The following is a 15,778-nucleotide window of genomic DNA, read 5'->3' on the forward strand; positions in this document are numbered from 1 at the left end:
AGAATGGGAATGGAACGGAGACATCTAACTCTTTGCATTTTGGCCTCTCTGGCTTACCCAACAGACATTCATGGCACACAAAAATGCTACTAAGGAGAGAGTTTAGACAAAAACAGAACCCTCGTTCAGTACGTAGAAGTATGCAGAAACTGATATAGCCAGAGAATTTTCCATTATTCTTTGGAAGGAATACATTAGAGATTTGTTTACAAGCTCGGTTATAATTCCCTAAACAATACAAAGATCAAAACTGCATACCAGTCTTCCAAAGGCTAGTTTCTTCATAATTGACAGTTAAGACCAGCAGACAAACATTTGGTGAAAAAAGAATGATATTACAAATCAAATAATATGCCAGCGAAACGTAGCAGATACAACTTGGTGACCAAGTTTCATTAAATTTTAATGTGAAACCAGTCACCAGAAGAGGAAATGTACAAAACCTGATCTTTTGTTTCCTTCATTTGTGTTCTTTTGCTTGTAACTTACATCCCAGATGAGGATGTCCGGTTTATCCTTTGTGCACCCAGTTTTGGAGCAGCAGGTTTAGCTCCTCTCCCTCTTCCTGCTGATAAAGGTTTTGCTTTGGTCGTAGGAGGGGGAGCTGCAATAGCTGCCCAGGGATCATCATCATCAACTGCTCCAGCTGTTTTCACATTCAATGGTTTCGAAGCAGTTTTTGGAGGAGGAGCAGCTATAGAACCCCACAAATCATCATCTTCATCTTTCGTCACCTTCACTGTACTTTTAGGTCGCAAACTTTTAGCTGCTAAAAGGAAAGAAAAGGAAAAGAATCACCCAATAAATATATAGTCTCAATGTCTCAAATCTCTCATGAAACAAGTAATTAGAAGGACTCAAGTACCAATCAATGTACAGGATAAAGGATGACCATAAAACTTTTCAGGCATTTCTACATGCACCAAAAAAAAAAAAAACCGTCTGCAACTCCATATTTAAATAATCACACAGATTTCTAGTTCAATGCAATCGAGATCATCTATGGTTATTACTTCATTAATTGATCTAATTTTAACATATTCATCATGAATTATCTATGCATATACATGTTATATATTTCCAGTCTTGGACCATAAACATTACGACTGGAAACTCAACTCCAAAATTCCACAATTGAATGGACAATACTACCTTGTGGTTTAGGCTGCGAAACTGGTTGTGACACAGGACGCTTCTGAGCTGCCTGAATATTTGCCAGGGCCGGAGATGGCTTTGGCTCTTCAAGGGGTTCAATATCATCCCATCCATCTTTCTCACTCTCCTCTTCTTCATGAATGCCATTTTCAATTTCTCCCCACCCATCAGTTGAAGTAGGGGATGGAGGCATGGGTTGATCGGCAAAGTCTGTACTGGAACTTACATGGTGGACTGGTTCTGTACTTGGCGTTTCTATTAGTCCTAAAATTGTCACAGAAAACCAACATAAGAGATGGAATAATTGAATGAACACAATCACCTATAATCAGGTAAAAGTAAAAACCAAAAGTGCAGCATAGTATTAACTTCATTCCAAAATAACAAGTAGCAATTTATCAATTGCGTAATTTGCAACAAATACCTGAGCTGGCTGTAGAGGTTGTGGTAGTTGCAGGAGTGACAGAATTAGCAGCAGCAACTGGAGCTTGATCAGAAGGTTTACCTTTAAGAGTCAGGGAGCTCATGGCCCATCTGCAAAGTCAGAAACTTAGTGCTCAACACCCAAAACATAACCCTTGGCAAAGAGAACCAACATAACCCATCAAGTGGCTATAACAATTTTTTGACCTGCCTTTATAAATCATTTAACTAATTAAGCTAGCTGAGAAGAACTAATGCACCTTACAAGGAAACAAATTGGAACATAAAAGTTTCTACGGTCACTATTTCCATGGGTTCCTCTTGAGGATAGCAATCAATATGGCCCTCCTACTGTATAAAATGTCTGATCAACTTACCCCAGTAAACTAGCATTTCCTTGCATTGATGAGATACCTAAACTTGTAGTGCCAGCAGCATCTCCAGCATTACTCTATAAAGAACCGCAGAGAAAAAGAATCACCATAACAAATACCATACCATAGACAATAGCAAAGATTGCTTAAAACATCCCATGAATATTCAGATTTCTTCTCAAATTTTTTTACCATCATATAAAGATACAACAGTTTGATACAGACAATGATACTAATACCATAATGTTAAATATGCCGTCACTATTAGCTGAATCAGAACATCCACACTAAAACGTAAGACAAAGAGTCATCTAAAGATGAGAAACAAACACCAAAAAGCAACAGGATGTAACTGAATAAAGAAGTAGACACAGTTAACTGCATGTTGCCTGCATGCTTGAAATAAACACAATGTTACCTATTAAACATAAACATACACTGCTTGCAGCAATTTGAAAAATGCCATAAAATTATAATTTAACAATTCTAGGATATCTGCAGCCACATCAATTTATTGCAGCACCAGATATTAAGAAGTTTTAGCCAGGTCCAAATGATCATTTAATGCTTAAAATCTACAAATGAGGAGCTGCAAACTGTTTCATCAAGGATGGAAATTTTATGCTGAATGCTGTAGAATGCTGATCAAGAAAAGACATGACAGTTAAGATAAATATATGATGTAACATTTAATTCTTGCTTGATAGCACCAAAACTACAGTCAGTTCACATTTTCCTAATTTCAGCAGCAGAGGAAAAACCATGTTAAAGCTAACCTTCTCATTGTATTGCTTCACTAGCTGTAAAAATTGATCAACTGCTTGAAATGACTTTGACCTTACGTCACTGCTTAAAAGACGAGCAAAATTCTTCATGTACACTTGAGGAATAATAATAAAAAGGCAACAATAACTTAACTGTCCAACAATAATATAACCTGTCAGGATCAATGGTAAGTACAACAACATTTGGAAGAATACGTGTAGCAATCTCAGTGATGTCATAGTAAGAACTGGTGGCACATAAAGCCATAACTCCTGCCACAAAATAATTTCATATTAGTTTGATAACACCTAAAAAGACCAAGAAGACAATTGCTTTGAAAATCAAAGAAAGCATTTCCAAAACCAAGGATACCAGAAACTAGCTATAAACACATATACCTGCTCCTCGGGCAGGAGCGAAAGTATCACGCAATGCACGGACTGTAAAAGCATTAATCAAAACTCTCTTCCGAGTCTGCAATTTAGAGTCAACCAAAAGATGGCAATTTAACAGGAGGTTGTTAATTACACTTTCACAAGAATCAGAATAGCTGACACTTAAAACAAAGAGGATCATGCCACCAAATACTGACATCTCAGATAAGATTGTCAGGTAACTCAAAATACTCAAGAATGATTGACCTAGAATCTACTAACCCCTTCATTTAGGTAGCTTGCAATGTTTCCAAGTAATATTGTGGTATTTGTTCTAATTGCAGGCTCTTCATCAACCTGCAAAACATTGCCACAATGTACAGAACATTAAAGAAACAAATGATGTTAAAAGGGGAAGCAATCCTCAAACAAACTAAATGAGAAACTTAATAGTAATAATTAAAATAAATAATAATAATAATAATAAACCTAACCAAAGAAAGAACATAGAACACTACATTGAGAATACCTATGCATTACTATGCATACCTGTAACTTGGAAAGATATTTCAACAAAGAACCTGACATAGTACGTTGTGAAAGCTGCAATGAAAAGTAAGCAAAGCATCAGTTAGAAAAGACTCACAATCAAATCACAAGCTCATCTCAAACTCGACCTTGAGTTTTGTTTTTTATTTTCTTTTTCAATAAATTGTACTTGAAACACTTTCAACATAAATAAAACCATTGAACTTTGCACACAATAAGACCTTCTTAAACATTGTTTGTCCTACTTTGTTCACATCCAAACATACGTAAGACCATCAGCATATAATAGGGAATTCATTTCTATATTTATCTATTCTTCTATTGCCACTCATCTGAAGATCCTCATTTCAGCAGTGGTCACTTAGGAATGGTGGAACTTGACAACAACAGACAATAGAAAGTCTGAAACATCTGTTGTAACATTTTACGCCAAGTACTTCCCATTGGAACAATCATAATTTTCTCCATCACCCAAAAAGAGTCATGCTACCTTATGTTGCCCACTCTTGGGTCCAAGTGTTAACCTGGTGTGTGCCCACAACAAATATGTTCAATTCCTTGTGAGCTCTTCCATATATTTAGAGGATAATATCCACAAACATTTGTCTACTTTGAATTGTCCAATATGTGATTGATACAATACAATAGGAAAATAAGAGATCCGAGTAACATAGCTGCTACCAGACGGTAAGATGAGCATACCTTAGGAGCCAATACAAGCATGGACTTAAGAGTCAATTCCCGGAGAAATGCAGACGTGTCTGCAAATCCAGTAGCAACATGGGGGTAGACCTAGTTATAAATGTCCAAATCAAAAATCAATATTTGCTATGATTATCAGGAGTTCGACTTAAGTAACTAGAATCTACTTGAATCAGATAGAACTATAAAAACCATCACTCTCTTGTGGCTTGCTTACTTGCTCATCAACAACTTGAGCTGATAAAGATTCTCCAAATTGATCAATATGCTGTAGGAGAGCAACGCGAATGGCTCGGTCATTAGAAGCAAAAAGTTTCACAATTGTAGGCAGCACCTGCAAGAAGAATCAAAGGTCTTGTTCAGTCAGCCAAAAGTAATACAGCAAAAGTCTACATGTTTAAACACAGACTGAATTTTTATACGTAAATCAAAAATAAAATCACATGTATAAACTAAACAGAAATGAACAGGAGTATGACCTTCAGAGTAAATTCTTCAGCCGAAAGCCAAGAACCCATTTTCAACAGTGCAGTCAAAGCAGGGGCCGCAGCCGAACCAAATTCAAGGGAAGAGGCTAACAAAGGAAGTAACTGCAGAAGCAGATTATACAATCATAAATTGGCAGTTGAAATTATGGATGATTGGTCTTTATTAACTTATCAGACTCAAGTTTCAGAAGTTGCACCTTCTTCAACACAATTTGGCGAGGAAGCTGTTCTGCTAAATTAGGAAGCTTGCGAAAGAATGTATCCTTCTCAACACTGTCTTTCAAACTAAGAATTTCCATGAAATGTATTGTGTCTACCAACTTATTTTGGAAATATTCTGACAATAAAAGCATTTTAGAATGTGGTATTAGCACAAGGCACAAACATGACAGAGAAGAAGGAATATGAGAAACAAATGCAATAGTGGTGAAACACATGCAAAAAAGATTATATACACAAAGAAAAACTATGAGATGGCATTGAGTTCAAAAGGCAGACTTCAGAAGAACCAAACAGAAGCACCAAATAAAACAGATAGCCACTTACCAAGCCTTCTGATGAAAAACAAAAAAGACAAATAATACGATCATGAGGAATCACAAGATCCCTGTTTCTAAATAGAAAGCATCCAAGTAACTTTACTTTCACGAAAGTGTGCCATCTCTCTTCATCACCACAAATCACACCCATGACAGCCATACTCAAATCCTTCCATCTGCATCACCTTATCTAGGAAGACTTCCCACAACTCAAACTCAGATCTTCATTTGTCTCCCTACTTTAACATTTTTTGTTGGGGTGTTAGGATTAGTTTTAGAACATTTATTCTATTTTCTTCATCAACTGATTATTCCTCTTTCATCTCCCAATGCTTCCCACATAATAGTAAGAACCAAAAATAAAAGGCTATATGTGCATAAAAAGTTTCAACTGTTGTTCAAAATGTAAAATTAAACCTCAAACAAAAAGTACCACAACATATAAATAACAGAATGAAGACATTATACCCAAGAAAACAGTTCAGAATAATTTATCAAGGATAATAAATGAACCTACAGTCCACCCAAAAGAAGAGCATAACAACCAAGAAATAACATAAATACTCTGTTGCATGAATAAAGAACAGTCCATGTTACTCCAAAGAAGTCAACAATTAAGTGTAATTGGACCAAGAATTAAAGATGAATCTCCTGCTTATAAAGCAGCCTGTTTTACTAAGACTTCTGAGACTGTTGGCATAACTACAATAGACTCAAAGAAAAGGGCACTCACCACTGTTTTCTATAAGCTTTGATGTATTCAACCTGCGAGATGGCATGGAGCTCAAGAGCCGCTGATAATCTGGAAGCAGCGACTGTGATACAAGAAAGTAGGCAGATGAATATGAAAATGAACCTTGTGAGGGATCAGATGAAAGCACCCAACAAGCGCTATGCAAACTCAGGTATGCAAACAATAATAATAGCCATTAATTTGAGGTATGTTACACACATCAGGAACTAACTGGTACATAGCTTGTAATCGTTATAAAAAGAGCTACAAACCTTTGGAATAGAAGCAGTGTTACGCAGCTCCTCAGTTTTGCCCAACTTCACGCCGGAGAAGATCTCATAAATAAGACATCCTATCAAATTAAATAAAAATGTTCAAATTGAATAGAGAATCATATAGAAGAAGAAACAGATAAATAACTGAACATGAACCAAATCACAAATACGTAATGATTATCTTTGTTTTCATTCATCCACTTAGGATGCATTGATACATTCATATGTGAAAACATATTTTTTGAATGCCTTGTAACGAACAGTGCATATAAAAGACAGTTGTAAAGATTTTTTAAATTTGAAACAAATCTCAATTTAAAAACAAGCAAAGAATGCCCACTAGCAGCATAGCCAAATGAACCTCTAAAGCTAAGCTTATTCAGTCAATACTGGTGCCTAAGAGCCAGTACCAACTCAAACATAAAATACATAAGAAAATCCATGCCAGGAAACATTCTTTTTCAAAATGTAATATCATGTCATAAATACACCCAAGACATCAATATGATAAGACTTGGATGCTCAAAGCATTAGCACAAATAAAGTGATCACTCATTGACCCACCTAATTTATAACACCAATATATCAAAAGAAACAATACAAGCTTACCCAAACCCCAAGAATCAATAGCCCATGGTGGAGATTTTCTGATTGCGACCCAGTCAGACTTTGCCAATTCCATTGGTTTGTATTGAGATCCAACAAGCCATTCATATTGCTGATGAAAACAAAAACATGATTAAATTCGACTATCCATATTGGAAAGGCAGGCTTGACAAAGAAAAAAAGAATGAAGAGTTGACCTTGAGAGTCCACAAAAAAAAAAAGAAACAAAAAAGAGAGAGACATTGGTCTGCTAGAAAAGATTTCATAGCATAAACTATGCGAAGTGAAAATTTAAAATACAAAAACACATAATAAAAAATTTTGTATAACAATTGAATGAAACATTTCATCTATGAAATCTTGATGCTGCAAAAAATAAGATAGGCTGCAATTATCCTGAATTTAATATGTAAATGTAATTCCAATGCCAATATTCAATAACTAATGTAACTAAGTAGGCAGGACTAAAACCACTTCACTTCATATGGCTTGTTATCAGTTACTTTTATGTCTTGTGTCTTTAATAATCTATTCAGAAAAGCTTGGCTCTTCTTTAAGGAGATATTTAGAATTCATTCCAGTAAATTACCTACTTGAATTGGAAGATTAGAATAATATATACGTCATATTGAGATTCAAAAATAACTGAAACCCTTGGCTCACATCCAAACACAAGCATTACCAGCATTGGTCCTGAAGCAGATTCATTACCCCCATCATACTCAGATAGAACATCAAAAGCATGTAGCTTCCAGTCCAAGGTCTGAGTTACAACAACACTTGCCAAACAAACATTGCCATGAACCTGTACCATCCAAATCTAGTCAAAAAATTGATTCTGAAAGAGAAAAGAGTGGATTAGAGGTCCAGACCTATCAGCAGCTTCTACAAATATACTTTAGATCAATGACCCTCACATGCAACAGGAAAACCTCAAAACCAAGTGCAAGCAGATTGATTGGGAACAAATAATATTCAAACTGTGCATTCATTGAGGACTAAACAGAAAGACTTGAATCATGCATGCTGGCCACTAGGCATAGTTTCATAAATGCAATATATTTCAACATAATTTCAGTTTATGTTATAATTGCATAGAATGTTAAAGAACTACAAGATCACTCAACTTAATTACTTAAAGTAAACCTAAGCACAGAAAACATTAGAATCAAAGAGCTTCCAGGTAAGTTGGAGAACTGCCTGACTGTACCTCTTTGTTTTGGTGAATGCAATGAGCGTACAACATTTACAGTGAAAAGAAATTCCAAAGAAAAACTAAATTAAAAAATAATAGTAATAATTGATCCATCTTAAAATGATGACTGGTTTAATTAATATTAAAAGGAAAAAGAAAAACACGAGCATTCAATGAAATTCTTTTATCCTATGTCCATAGAACCATATATCACGATTCATATGCTGTCTATTTCAAATGTAGAAAGCAATTTCCCTGAGATACCAACTGCTAATTGCTCTCACATAATCATGAGCAATTCAAATGCAAGACGCAAATCCTTTGATTACCATGGCAAGTACATTGGCGTGCATTAATGCATGGACGGAAGAATTTATTAATGGCTTCATACTATATACAGTACACAAGTTGCTCAATCTCTCATATGATAACTGACTCTTTTCCAGCAATCATGTCAGAAATATGCTAAATCTACAGTTGATGGCATTTAGAATATTAAATAACTAAGCATTTTTCAAAGTTCTGTTACTAAAGATCTAAAATTGCAACTAGTTTGAAATACTTACAAGTTTGCAGTCATTATTTAAAAAGCTCACGGCTTTAGCTATTTGGTGCAGCCCCCAGGCATAATATTCATCCCTACCAAAAAAAGAAATCACAATCTAAATTTATAAAGGTTTTAAACAACAAAAAATGTTCTCAATATTCTATGTATGATCGCCTCAAAAGGGGAAAACAAAATTTCAAATAGGGCATAATTTATTTCCAATGTCAGCAACTAAAATATATATTAAGCATTCTGGGCATCAGAACAAGCAGAAGACTAAGTGCAGTTAAGTGAATATACCTTTGTGTACCTTCTAAACCTAGTTCCTTGATCTTCTCTGACAATGGCATAACAGGCTCTGTGACAATATAGATGGTAAATTTTGTACTAGAGCCATCCAAAGCTTCAACCTCAGTACTATGAAGAAATGACAAAATATTTGGATGCCTCACCTGTAAAAGGAGTAAAAAGCTTATTTCAAGGCCCAGAATCCAGCAACTATTGTATATAACCAATAAGACCATTATGCATTGGACTGGAGAGAATAACTTCAAAGACAACTGATACCCCACTATTTACTGTTGATTTTACCACCAGATTGTTGCTTCTAAAAGCAAGAACAATAAGCAAAAAGTGCTTATATGTGTGTGTGCTTTTTCTTATATAGAAAGCAAATGGCTTTTGAAGACATATCAATAAAAAAATTTAATCTTGTTAGGTTTCAAAAACAAGTGATTTTAGTTTTACATGAAACAATTATAGTGAAACTAACGATGAAATTTAGCCCATTTGGTTATTCTAACAAAAGGAAAATAGCAAAAGCCAATACGAAACAGAACATGGAGAAAGCATTTGACCTCATAATCCTAATGAATTGCGGCAGCGGGCAGGCAACAAGTACAGTTACTTACAGTTCGAAGACGCTTAACACCATTTCGACCAGCAGCTAAATGGCCATCTTGCGGATTACTACCGGAAAGAGAAAATATAGACACCGAAGATCCATCATCCTAACAAGGTAACAAACAAAAACATTGAAATTGCAGCGAAAAAAAGGCTGATTCAAGCACAAGATCCAATAGTGATGAGTTAAGCTACGTAATCACCGAGCAGAACAATGTGATTAAGCTTGAATTAAGCATAAAATTGAAAATCCGGAGAAGTTACCTTGGAAGTGCCGCGAGAGTGCGACCAAGAGCCCCAAGCGGAAGGGTAAGGATCCCCTATGTTGTAAGGTAGATCCTTGAGGCCCGTTCCAGATCCCCCTACCACTCCTTTCAAGAATTTGAACATGTTTTCCCCTTCCTCTTCTTCCAATCAAGTATGAATCGGATATTGACGACGACGACGACGATCTGAAGAGAGAGAGAGAGAGAGGTTCGATCAGCCAAAGTGTGTTATGAGCTAAGAGAGAACAATTTGATTGGAGGGGCAATTTCGACAAATTAATTTTTCCTTTAATTCTGTGCTTCGCGGTTTCACGAAGCTCTGGTACTCCCTCATTTCGGTGACCGTATATTGGGCTTGAATCCAGTATCATGTGGGCTGAGTTTTGGCCCGGATTAATTCAATTAATATCCATCTCTTTTTTTCTTTTTTTTTATTAATTTTTGAGGTACTAAACTCGAATTTAATTAAAATTTAATTATTCATATTTTATTCTAATCTAATTAAAAATTAATGTTTAATATCCAAAACCGATTATTAATATTCACAAAAAAAAAATCGAACATGACATATTAAATTATAAATAATAGGAGTATCTAACATAAAATTTGTTCCAAACCCAAACTTGAAATAAAAAATAAATTCAAAATTAATAATTGTGTATATTATTAATATAAATTAAAATTTAAAATCATATTCAGAATAATTAATGAATTTTAATATATATTACATTAATTATAAGTAGTATGTAAAAAATATATATATATAACTATTATGATCAAATTTGGAATTTGGTTGTCTTATGATCATTACTTAAACTTTTGATGGGTCAAACTTGATTATAAGATATTTTTATTCTATTTAATTGAATCAAGTGATTTAAGGTATCCGATTATAAAGTAATCAAAAATTTTGACCGGTTGATATCATGCCGATGTTAATTGATGTGTGTCATTCATAAATGAAAAATAAAAAGAAGAAAAGCTTTAAAATAACTAATAGAGATTGAAATTTTTCACAATGTTGGAACAAAATGCATGCATCTTACAACACCCCAATACTCAAAAGCATAATGCAAAAGTCCAAATACAGTGCATTAAGAAACTTGTATGATTCAAATTAAAACACCCTTGGCTTTGCAACAATGGTTGAATGCTTCAGGATGTGCAAGCTGAACTGTCCTCCCTTCTCCGAAGTGTCAAGCTTAGCCTGTCCTGGAGGAGGCAACAGCTCAAAGTTCTGCACCAAGCGTCCCAACGTGATCCCCAAGATTGGCAGCGCAAGGATGATTCCTGGACAGCTCCTCCTTCCAACACCAAATGGAAGATACCTGAAGTCATTCCCATTGGCTTCGACCTTGGCTTCCTCCTCGAAGAACCTTTCGGGCCTGAACTCTTCTGGGTTCTTCCATTTGGCTGGGTTGTTGGCTAACCACCATGCATTCACAAGGACCTTGCTCTCTGCTGGGATGTCATACCCACCAAGCTTGGCATCGTGGAGGTTCATGTGTGGGACTAGTAGAGGGATGGCCATCCGCAGCCGCAGTGTCTCCTTGATCACTGCCTGGAGATAAGGAAGTTTGTGGGTGTCAGGTTCGGTAACCGGCACGCCGGGTCCGAGCACGGTGTCGATTTCATTACGAAGCTTCTGCTGGATCTCAGGATGGTTCACAAGCTCAGCAATGCCCCATTCAATTGACCATAGTGTTGTTTCAATGGCTGTGTATCATCACAAAGAAACTGCTTCAATGAATAGATTTGGTATCATCACAAAACTACAAATTCAACCAATAAATGCTGAGTTGGTATGATGGTAACAGGCAGCAGATACATATCCTGTAGGAAACTACAAACGTATGGTCATGATGATTATATGGGGGGAACCTAATTTGGTTGGTTGGTGGCTGGTCCTAGCTTCCAGCTTCCAACTACCACCAGACTGCTAGCAGTCTGTCACATGACCACATTTACTCTATTGAGCCATTTGCCTTGAGAAATTCAATTCATAATGAAAATTTATACATGATGTACACATACTTGAAAGGCAGATGTTCTTATTTTACCTCAATTTGGTCTAAAAACAATTACATACCCATTGAAATGAGTCCTATAGTAAGCATCTAACTATAGCTAATAAACATCAGACATGTCAGAGTAACCATGTGCATGCATGAGGCTGAATGTTGAGACACATCACATGTACATATATCCTTAATTAGTCAATTTTGGGCATCTCAATCATTGATTTTCAAAAGCAAAACATTGCTAATAGTAATCCATTATAGGGTTAAAACTAATTCGTTATTCTGGTTAAAAGTCTATGCATTAGAAGTCTATGTATTAGAATCATTAGGTGCTTCAGTTTTGTACCCAAAAGTCTTAGTGGGTTGGAAACTTGCGACAAGGTACATAATTATGACCATTACTAATGACTTCAGCTGATGACAAACAAGTCCTGAGGTTTGGTAAGAGTTGGACTGACACAATTTTCAAACCTTAAAAGCCAGCAAAAAGTAAACAGCAAGAAGAAACCTAGGAACTTACCAGCAACATTGATATTCTCAACAATGTAAAGGACATTGTCTTCATTGATCTCTCCCTTCTGCTGAGCATCAAGAATGTGATCTATAGCACACTTCAGAGCGTTGTTGTCACTTATTGTTGTGCTTGCAAGATTCCTGCAAGATTTTCATTGGAAAATTCCCATGTATTTAAGCACCAGATTTATAGATTCCCTAGCAGTTTATTAGTATAATTGATCAGCTAAAACTACCAGGAAATTAATTGCCAGGAAAACTTACTTCCTCTCCTCAAGGAAATAGTCCTTGAAGAGTTGCAATCTCATTTCCTTCACTTCCTTGCATAACTTCAAATACCCTCTTAAGAATGGCCTCAAGATGGGGATGAAATCGCCATAGTTGTACTCAAAGCTCTGAGCCAATCTACTCCTCTCTCCATTCAAAGCCTTGAGTTTTACAAACAAAGGATCATCCTCACTCTCAAACCTCCTATCGAACATGATCCTGTACATGTTGTTGTACATCATAAGCTGCAATCTCCTCCTCAGAACAATCCCATTCGTCGCCGCCTCCGGATTCTTCCTCACATCTTCAACGACCCTGGCAACCTCGTCTTCCCATCCATGTCTATACTGCTGCACCACCTTGTTGGTGAAGAAAGGAACGGTCATGATCCTCCTCATTTTGCGCCAATGCTCCCCGTACACGGTGAAAACCATGTCCTGCCCTTTGCCTGTGAAGATATCAAACACAACATTCCTTGTTCTGGACCCGAACTCAACTCCCTGAGTGTGCAAAACCTCTTTGGCCAGCTCCGGGGAAGAGACAACCACAAGGTTACGCTGCCCCATGCGGAGCAAGAAAATGTCACCAAACTTCTTGGCTAAGTCGGTGAGGTTGCGGTGGTTCAAGTCATCACCAACCTGGAGCCAGTTGCCGAAAACAGGCACTGGAATGGGGCCAGGAGGGAGTCTGAAGCGCTTGCTGCGAAGCTTGGAGATCAAAATGGCTAAGATTACGGTGATGAATAGGGAAACAAGAGCTTTCTCTAGGAGGAGGAGGTCCATTTGGGTGTTGGTTTGGGGCTGCAGGCTAAGAAAGAGAGTCATTGAGTGGTAGAGTTATATAGAAGAGATGAAGAGTTAGGTGCATAGGCAAGTCCCAGGAGGGGGTTGGTGGAGAAGAGTGGTGGAAGTGAGATGGGGTAGGTGGCGAGGTGGGTGAATGAAAAAAAGCAGACAAAATATAAACAGATGATGATCTAAAAAAGAAAAGTTGGGTGATGCTTTGAGAGGCAGGATCACCTCTAAACCAAATTAGATGTGCTTGAAATTTCTTTTGGCCTTTAATTAAATGTATGGCTCTAGTGGCTAGAAGCAATTACTTAGTGGAACAGCTATGTATGATTTACCTGTTTTTGGCTCGTTCTTATCAATAACCTTTCTCCGTTTGCAATTTGCATGGTAGTTGTGGATTGTGATGGCGTGATGAGCTAACCTAACATTAAGCAAAGTTACCTTTGACAAGATGGTCCCAACACAGAAGAAATGCAGTGGATTGCAATATTCAATTGTTACTGTTTTTGCTTCTTCCTGGACCTGGAGGAGGTGAGTTGTGGCCTTGCCTAAGCAACTGATGTGGCCAAATGTGCCCATGTCATTGTATTACGTCCGAGGATTAATTTTTTTGTTAGAATTAAGGGTTTATTTAGATACGAATCAAAAATATGAGAATTTATTTAAATACGATAAAAGATTAGAGGCTTAGTTGAAAATATAGTCATAATTGAAAGAATTTCTTGCCCTTTAAGGCTTAATGTTTTGCTTCTTCTGGGCCTTTGTGGGATAATGTGGGATGGATCCAATTCGAAGAGCCTGTTCCATTTCGTGCTGGAGCTCTGTTTGAATTTTCAACTCAATCCCTTATTCAACCGGCATTGCAGCAACTGTCTGGTTATTGTCAGTGGGCCAAAGGGCCAACATCTGCGCATCACTTCCCACTATTACCATCCAAGAACGCTATGTTACCATTCAAGACCGTCTTCAGAAGGATATTGAACCCTTTTTCAGAAGATGCAATTGAACCAGAGACACACAGAGCTAAAACACTCATTGCCATCTACTTAACCTGACATACCAGGAAAGTTCTTGCCCTTGAGACTTGAGAGACAAACTTTAAGCAATTGTTATTCATTTAGAGCCTGGAAAAAGGAAAATTCTGATGACCATTTCCTACTCTAATTCATGTCTTGATGCACTGTTAGTATTTGTGGAAGAAAGCCTTGAACATGAGTACCCATCATTCTCTTTCTGGAGAAGACCTTTAGTGCTCTGTGTCCTACCCTGTTAATTATGACCCCAAGATCCTCCTCTGCTTCTTTTCTTTTCTTTTCTTTTCTTTTTTAATATATTCTTTCACTCCCGCAAAGAAAGTTATGACTCAATGATTTCAAGTTAAAATGCAGAGCAGGGTAGGGTACAAATACCTTTGTTATTTGCAGAGAAGGGTACATTCATGTTTTTAATACAAAATCACTTGTCATATTACCCGAACATGCATCTTAGTAAGGAAAAATCACATATACCAAAAATCATCTTAATGAGGAAATATATATATATATATATATATATATTTAAATTTCCAAATTAACTAAACTAGGTGACATAAAAGAAAAAAAAGGGAACAAACTCGACTTTATCTAATAATTGTTACGTTCCTTAAGAGTGTTAAATTGAAAGTTCGAATCTTTGATCTCTTCGTACTTTACTGAATAAACCCATAAAGGATATAAAAGAAAAAAAATGTCAGATGAAACAAAAAAACAATACAAAATCTCCAGTGAAATTGGAACCACATGAACCTTGGGGTTGTCAAACTGTCAAACGTTTGACAAACTTACCTGTGTTGTGCAATAATGGGACCCAGGGAACTTTGACCTCAAACGCTATGTTCCATGTGTGATCTCTGGGAAGGTGCAAACCAAATTTTGGGTCATGACCCAATGACGTAGGGGTAAGGGTTTCAACCCCAAATGACCAAAATTGGTAAAACCCAAGGTGCTGATATGTTGCTTCCTCAGCCCTCCCATTGGTGAAATCCAGAAGAAAGAAATTGTCTCTCCAATCAATAGTCATAGCTTCAAAGGGCAGAAAATTCTACAGGGTCACAATGGCTGTTTCAATGAGGCGAGGTCTAGAGGAAGACTCAAGGAGGGGCCTTGGAAGGTTGAAGAGAAAAGGAGACCCAGACTTGGTCGTTTTTCCAACTTTCTTTTTCTTTTTGTACCGTGTAGAAGGAACGTTAATACTTTGAAAATCTTTTCTCTGTCCATGACACGAAGCAGCAGCATAGAAGCACACCAAAAGAGC

General features: G+C 36.8%; 2 protein-coding genes across 3 annotated transcripts; both read right to left on the minus strand.

The window, feature by feature from the left end:
* LOC18587498 (probable inactive serine/threonine-protein kinase scy1) lies at positions 140–10,134 on the minus strand. Of its 2 annotated transcripts, none has more exons than XM_007011300.2 (21): positions 9,893–10,134; positions 9,637–9,735; positions 9,026–9,177; positions 8,745–8,817; positions 7,666–7,788; positions 6,987–7,095; positions 6,375–6,454; positions 6,103–6,184; positions 5,028–5,167; positions 4,822–4,932; positions 4,560–4,676; positions 4,343–4,432; positions 3,641–3,694; positions 3,374–3,448; positions 3,116–3,191; positions 2,890–2,989; positions 2,729–2,798; positions 1,956–2,029; positions 1,580–1,689; positions 1,153–1,419; positions 140–766 (listed from the first exon to the last, which is right to left on the minus strand). In XM_007011300.2, exons 1-21 carry the CDS (start codon positions 10,016–10,018, stop codon positions 486–488), a joined length of 2,409 nt encoding a protein of 802 aa, XP_007011362.2. In that variant the 5' UTR covers positions 10,019–10,134; the 3' UTR covers positions 140–485. The 2 variants fall into 2 exon arrangements, with proteins under 2 accessions (XP_007011362.2, XP_007011363.2); XM_007011301.2 differs by having other exon boundaries at positions 140–769.
* Positions 10,878–13,602, minus strand: LOC18587499 (trans-cinnamate 4-monooxygenase). Its single transcript, XM_007011303.2, has 3 exons — positions 12,693–13,602; positions 12,436–12,569; positions 10,878–11,610 (listed from the first exon to the last, which is right to left on the minus strand). Exons 1-3 carry the CDS (start codon positions 13,517–13,519, stop codon positions 11,012–11,014), a joined length of 1,560 nt encoding a protein of 519 aa, XP_007011365.2. The 5' UTR covers positions 13,520–13,602; the 3' UTR covers positions 10,878–11,011.

This window comes from Theobroma cacao, chromosome 10 (genome assembly GCF_000208745.1).
Source record: "Theobroma cacao cultivar B97-61/B2 chromosome 10, Criollo_cocoa_genome_V2, whole genome shotgun sequence".
Classification (NCBI taxonomy): Eukaryota; Viridiplantae; Streptophyta; class Magnoliopsida; order Malvales; family Malvaceae; genus Theobroma; species Theobroma cacao.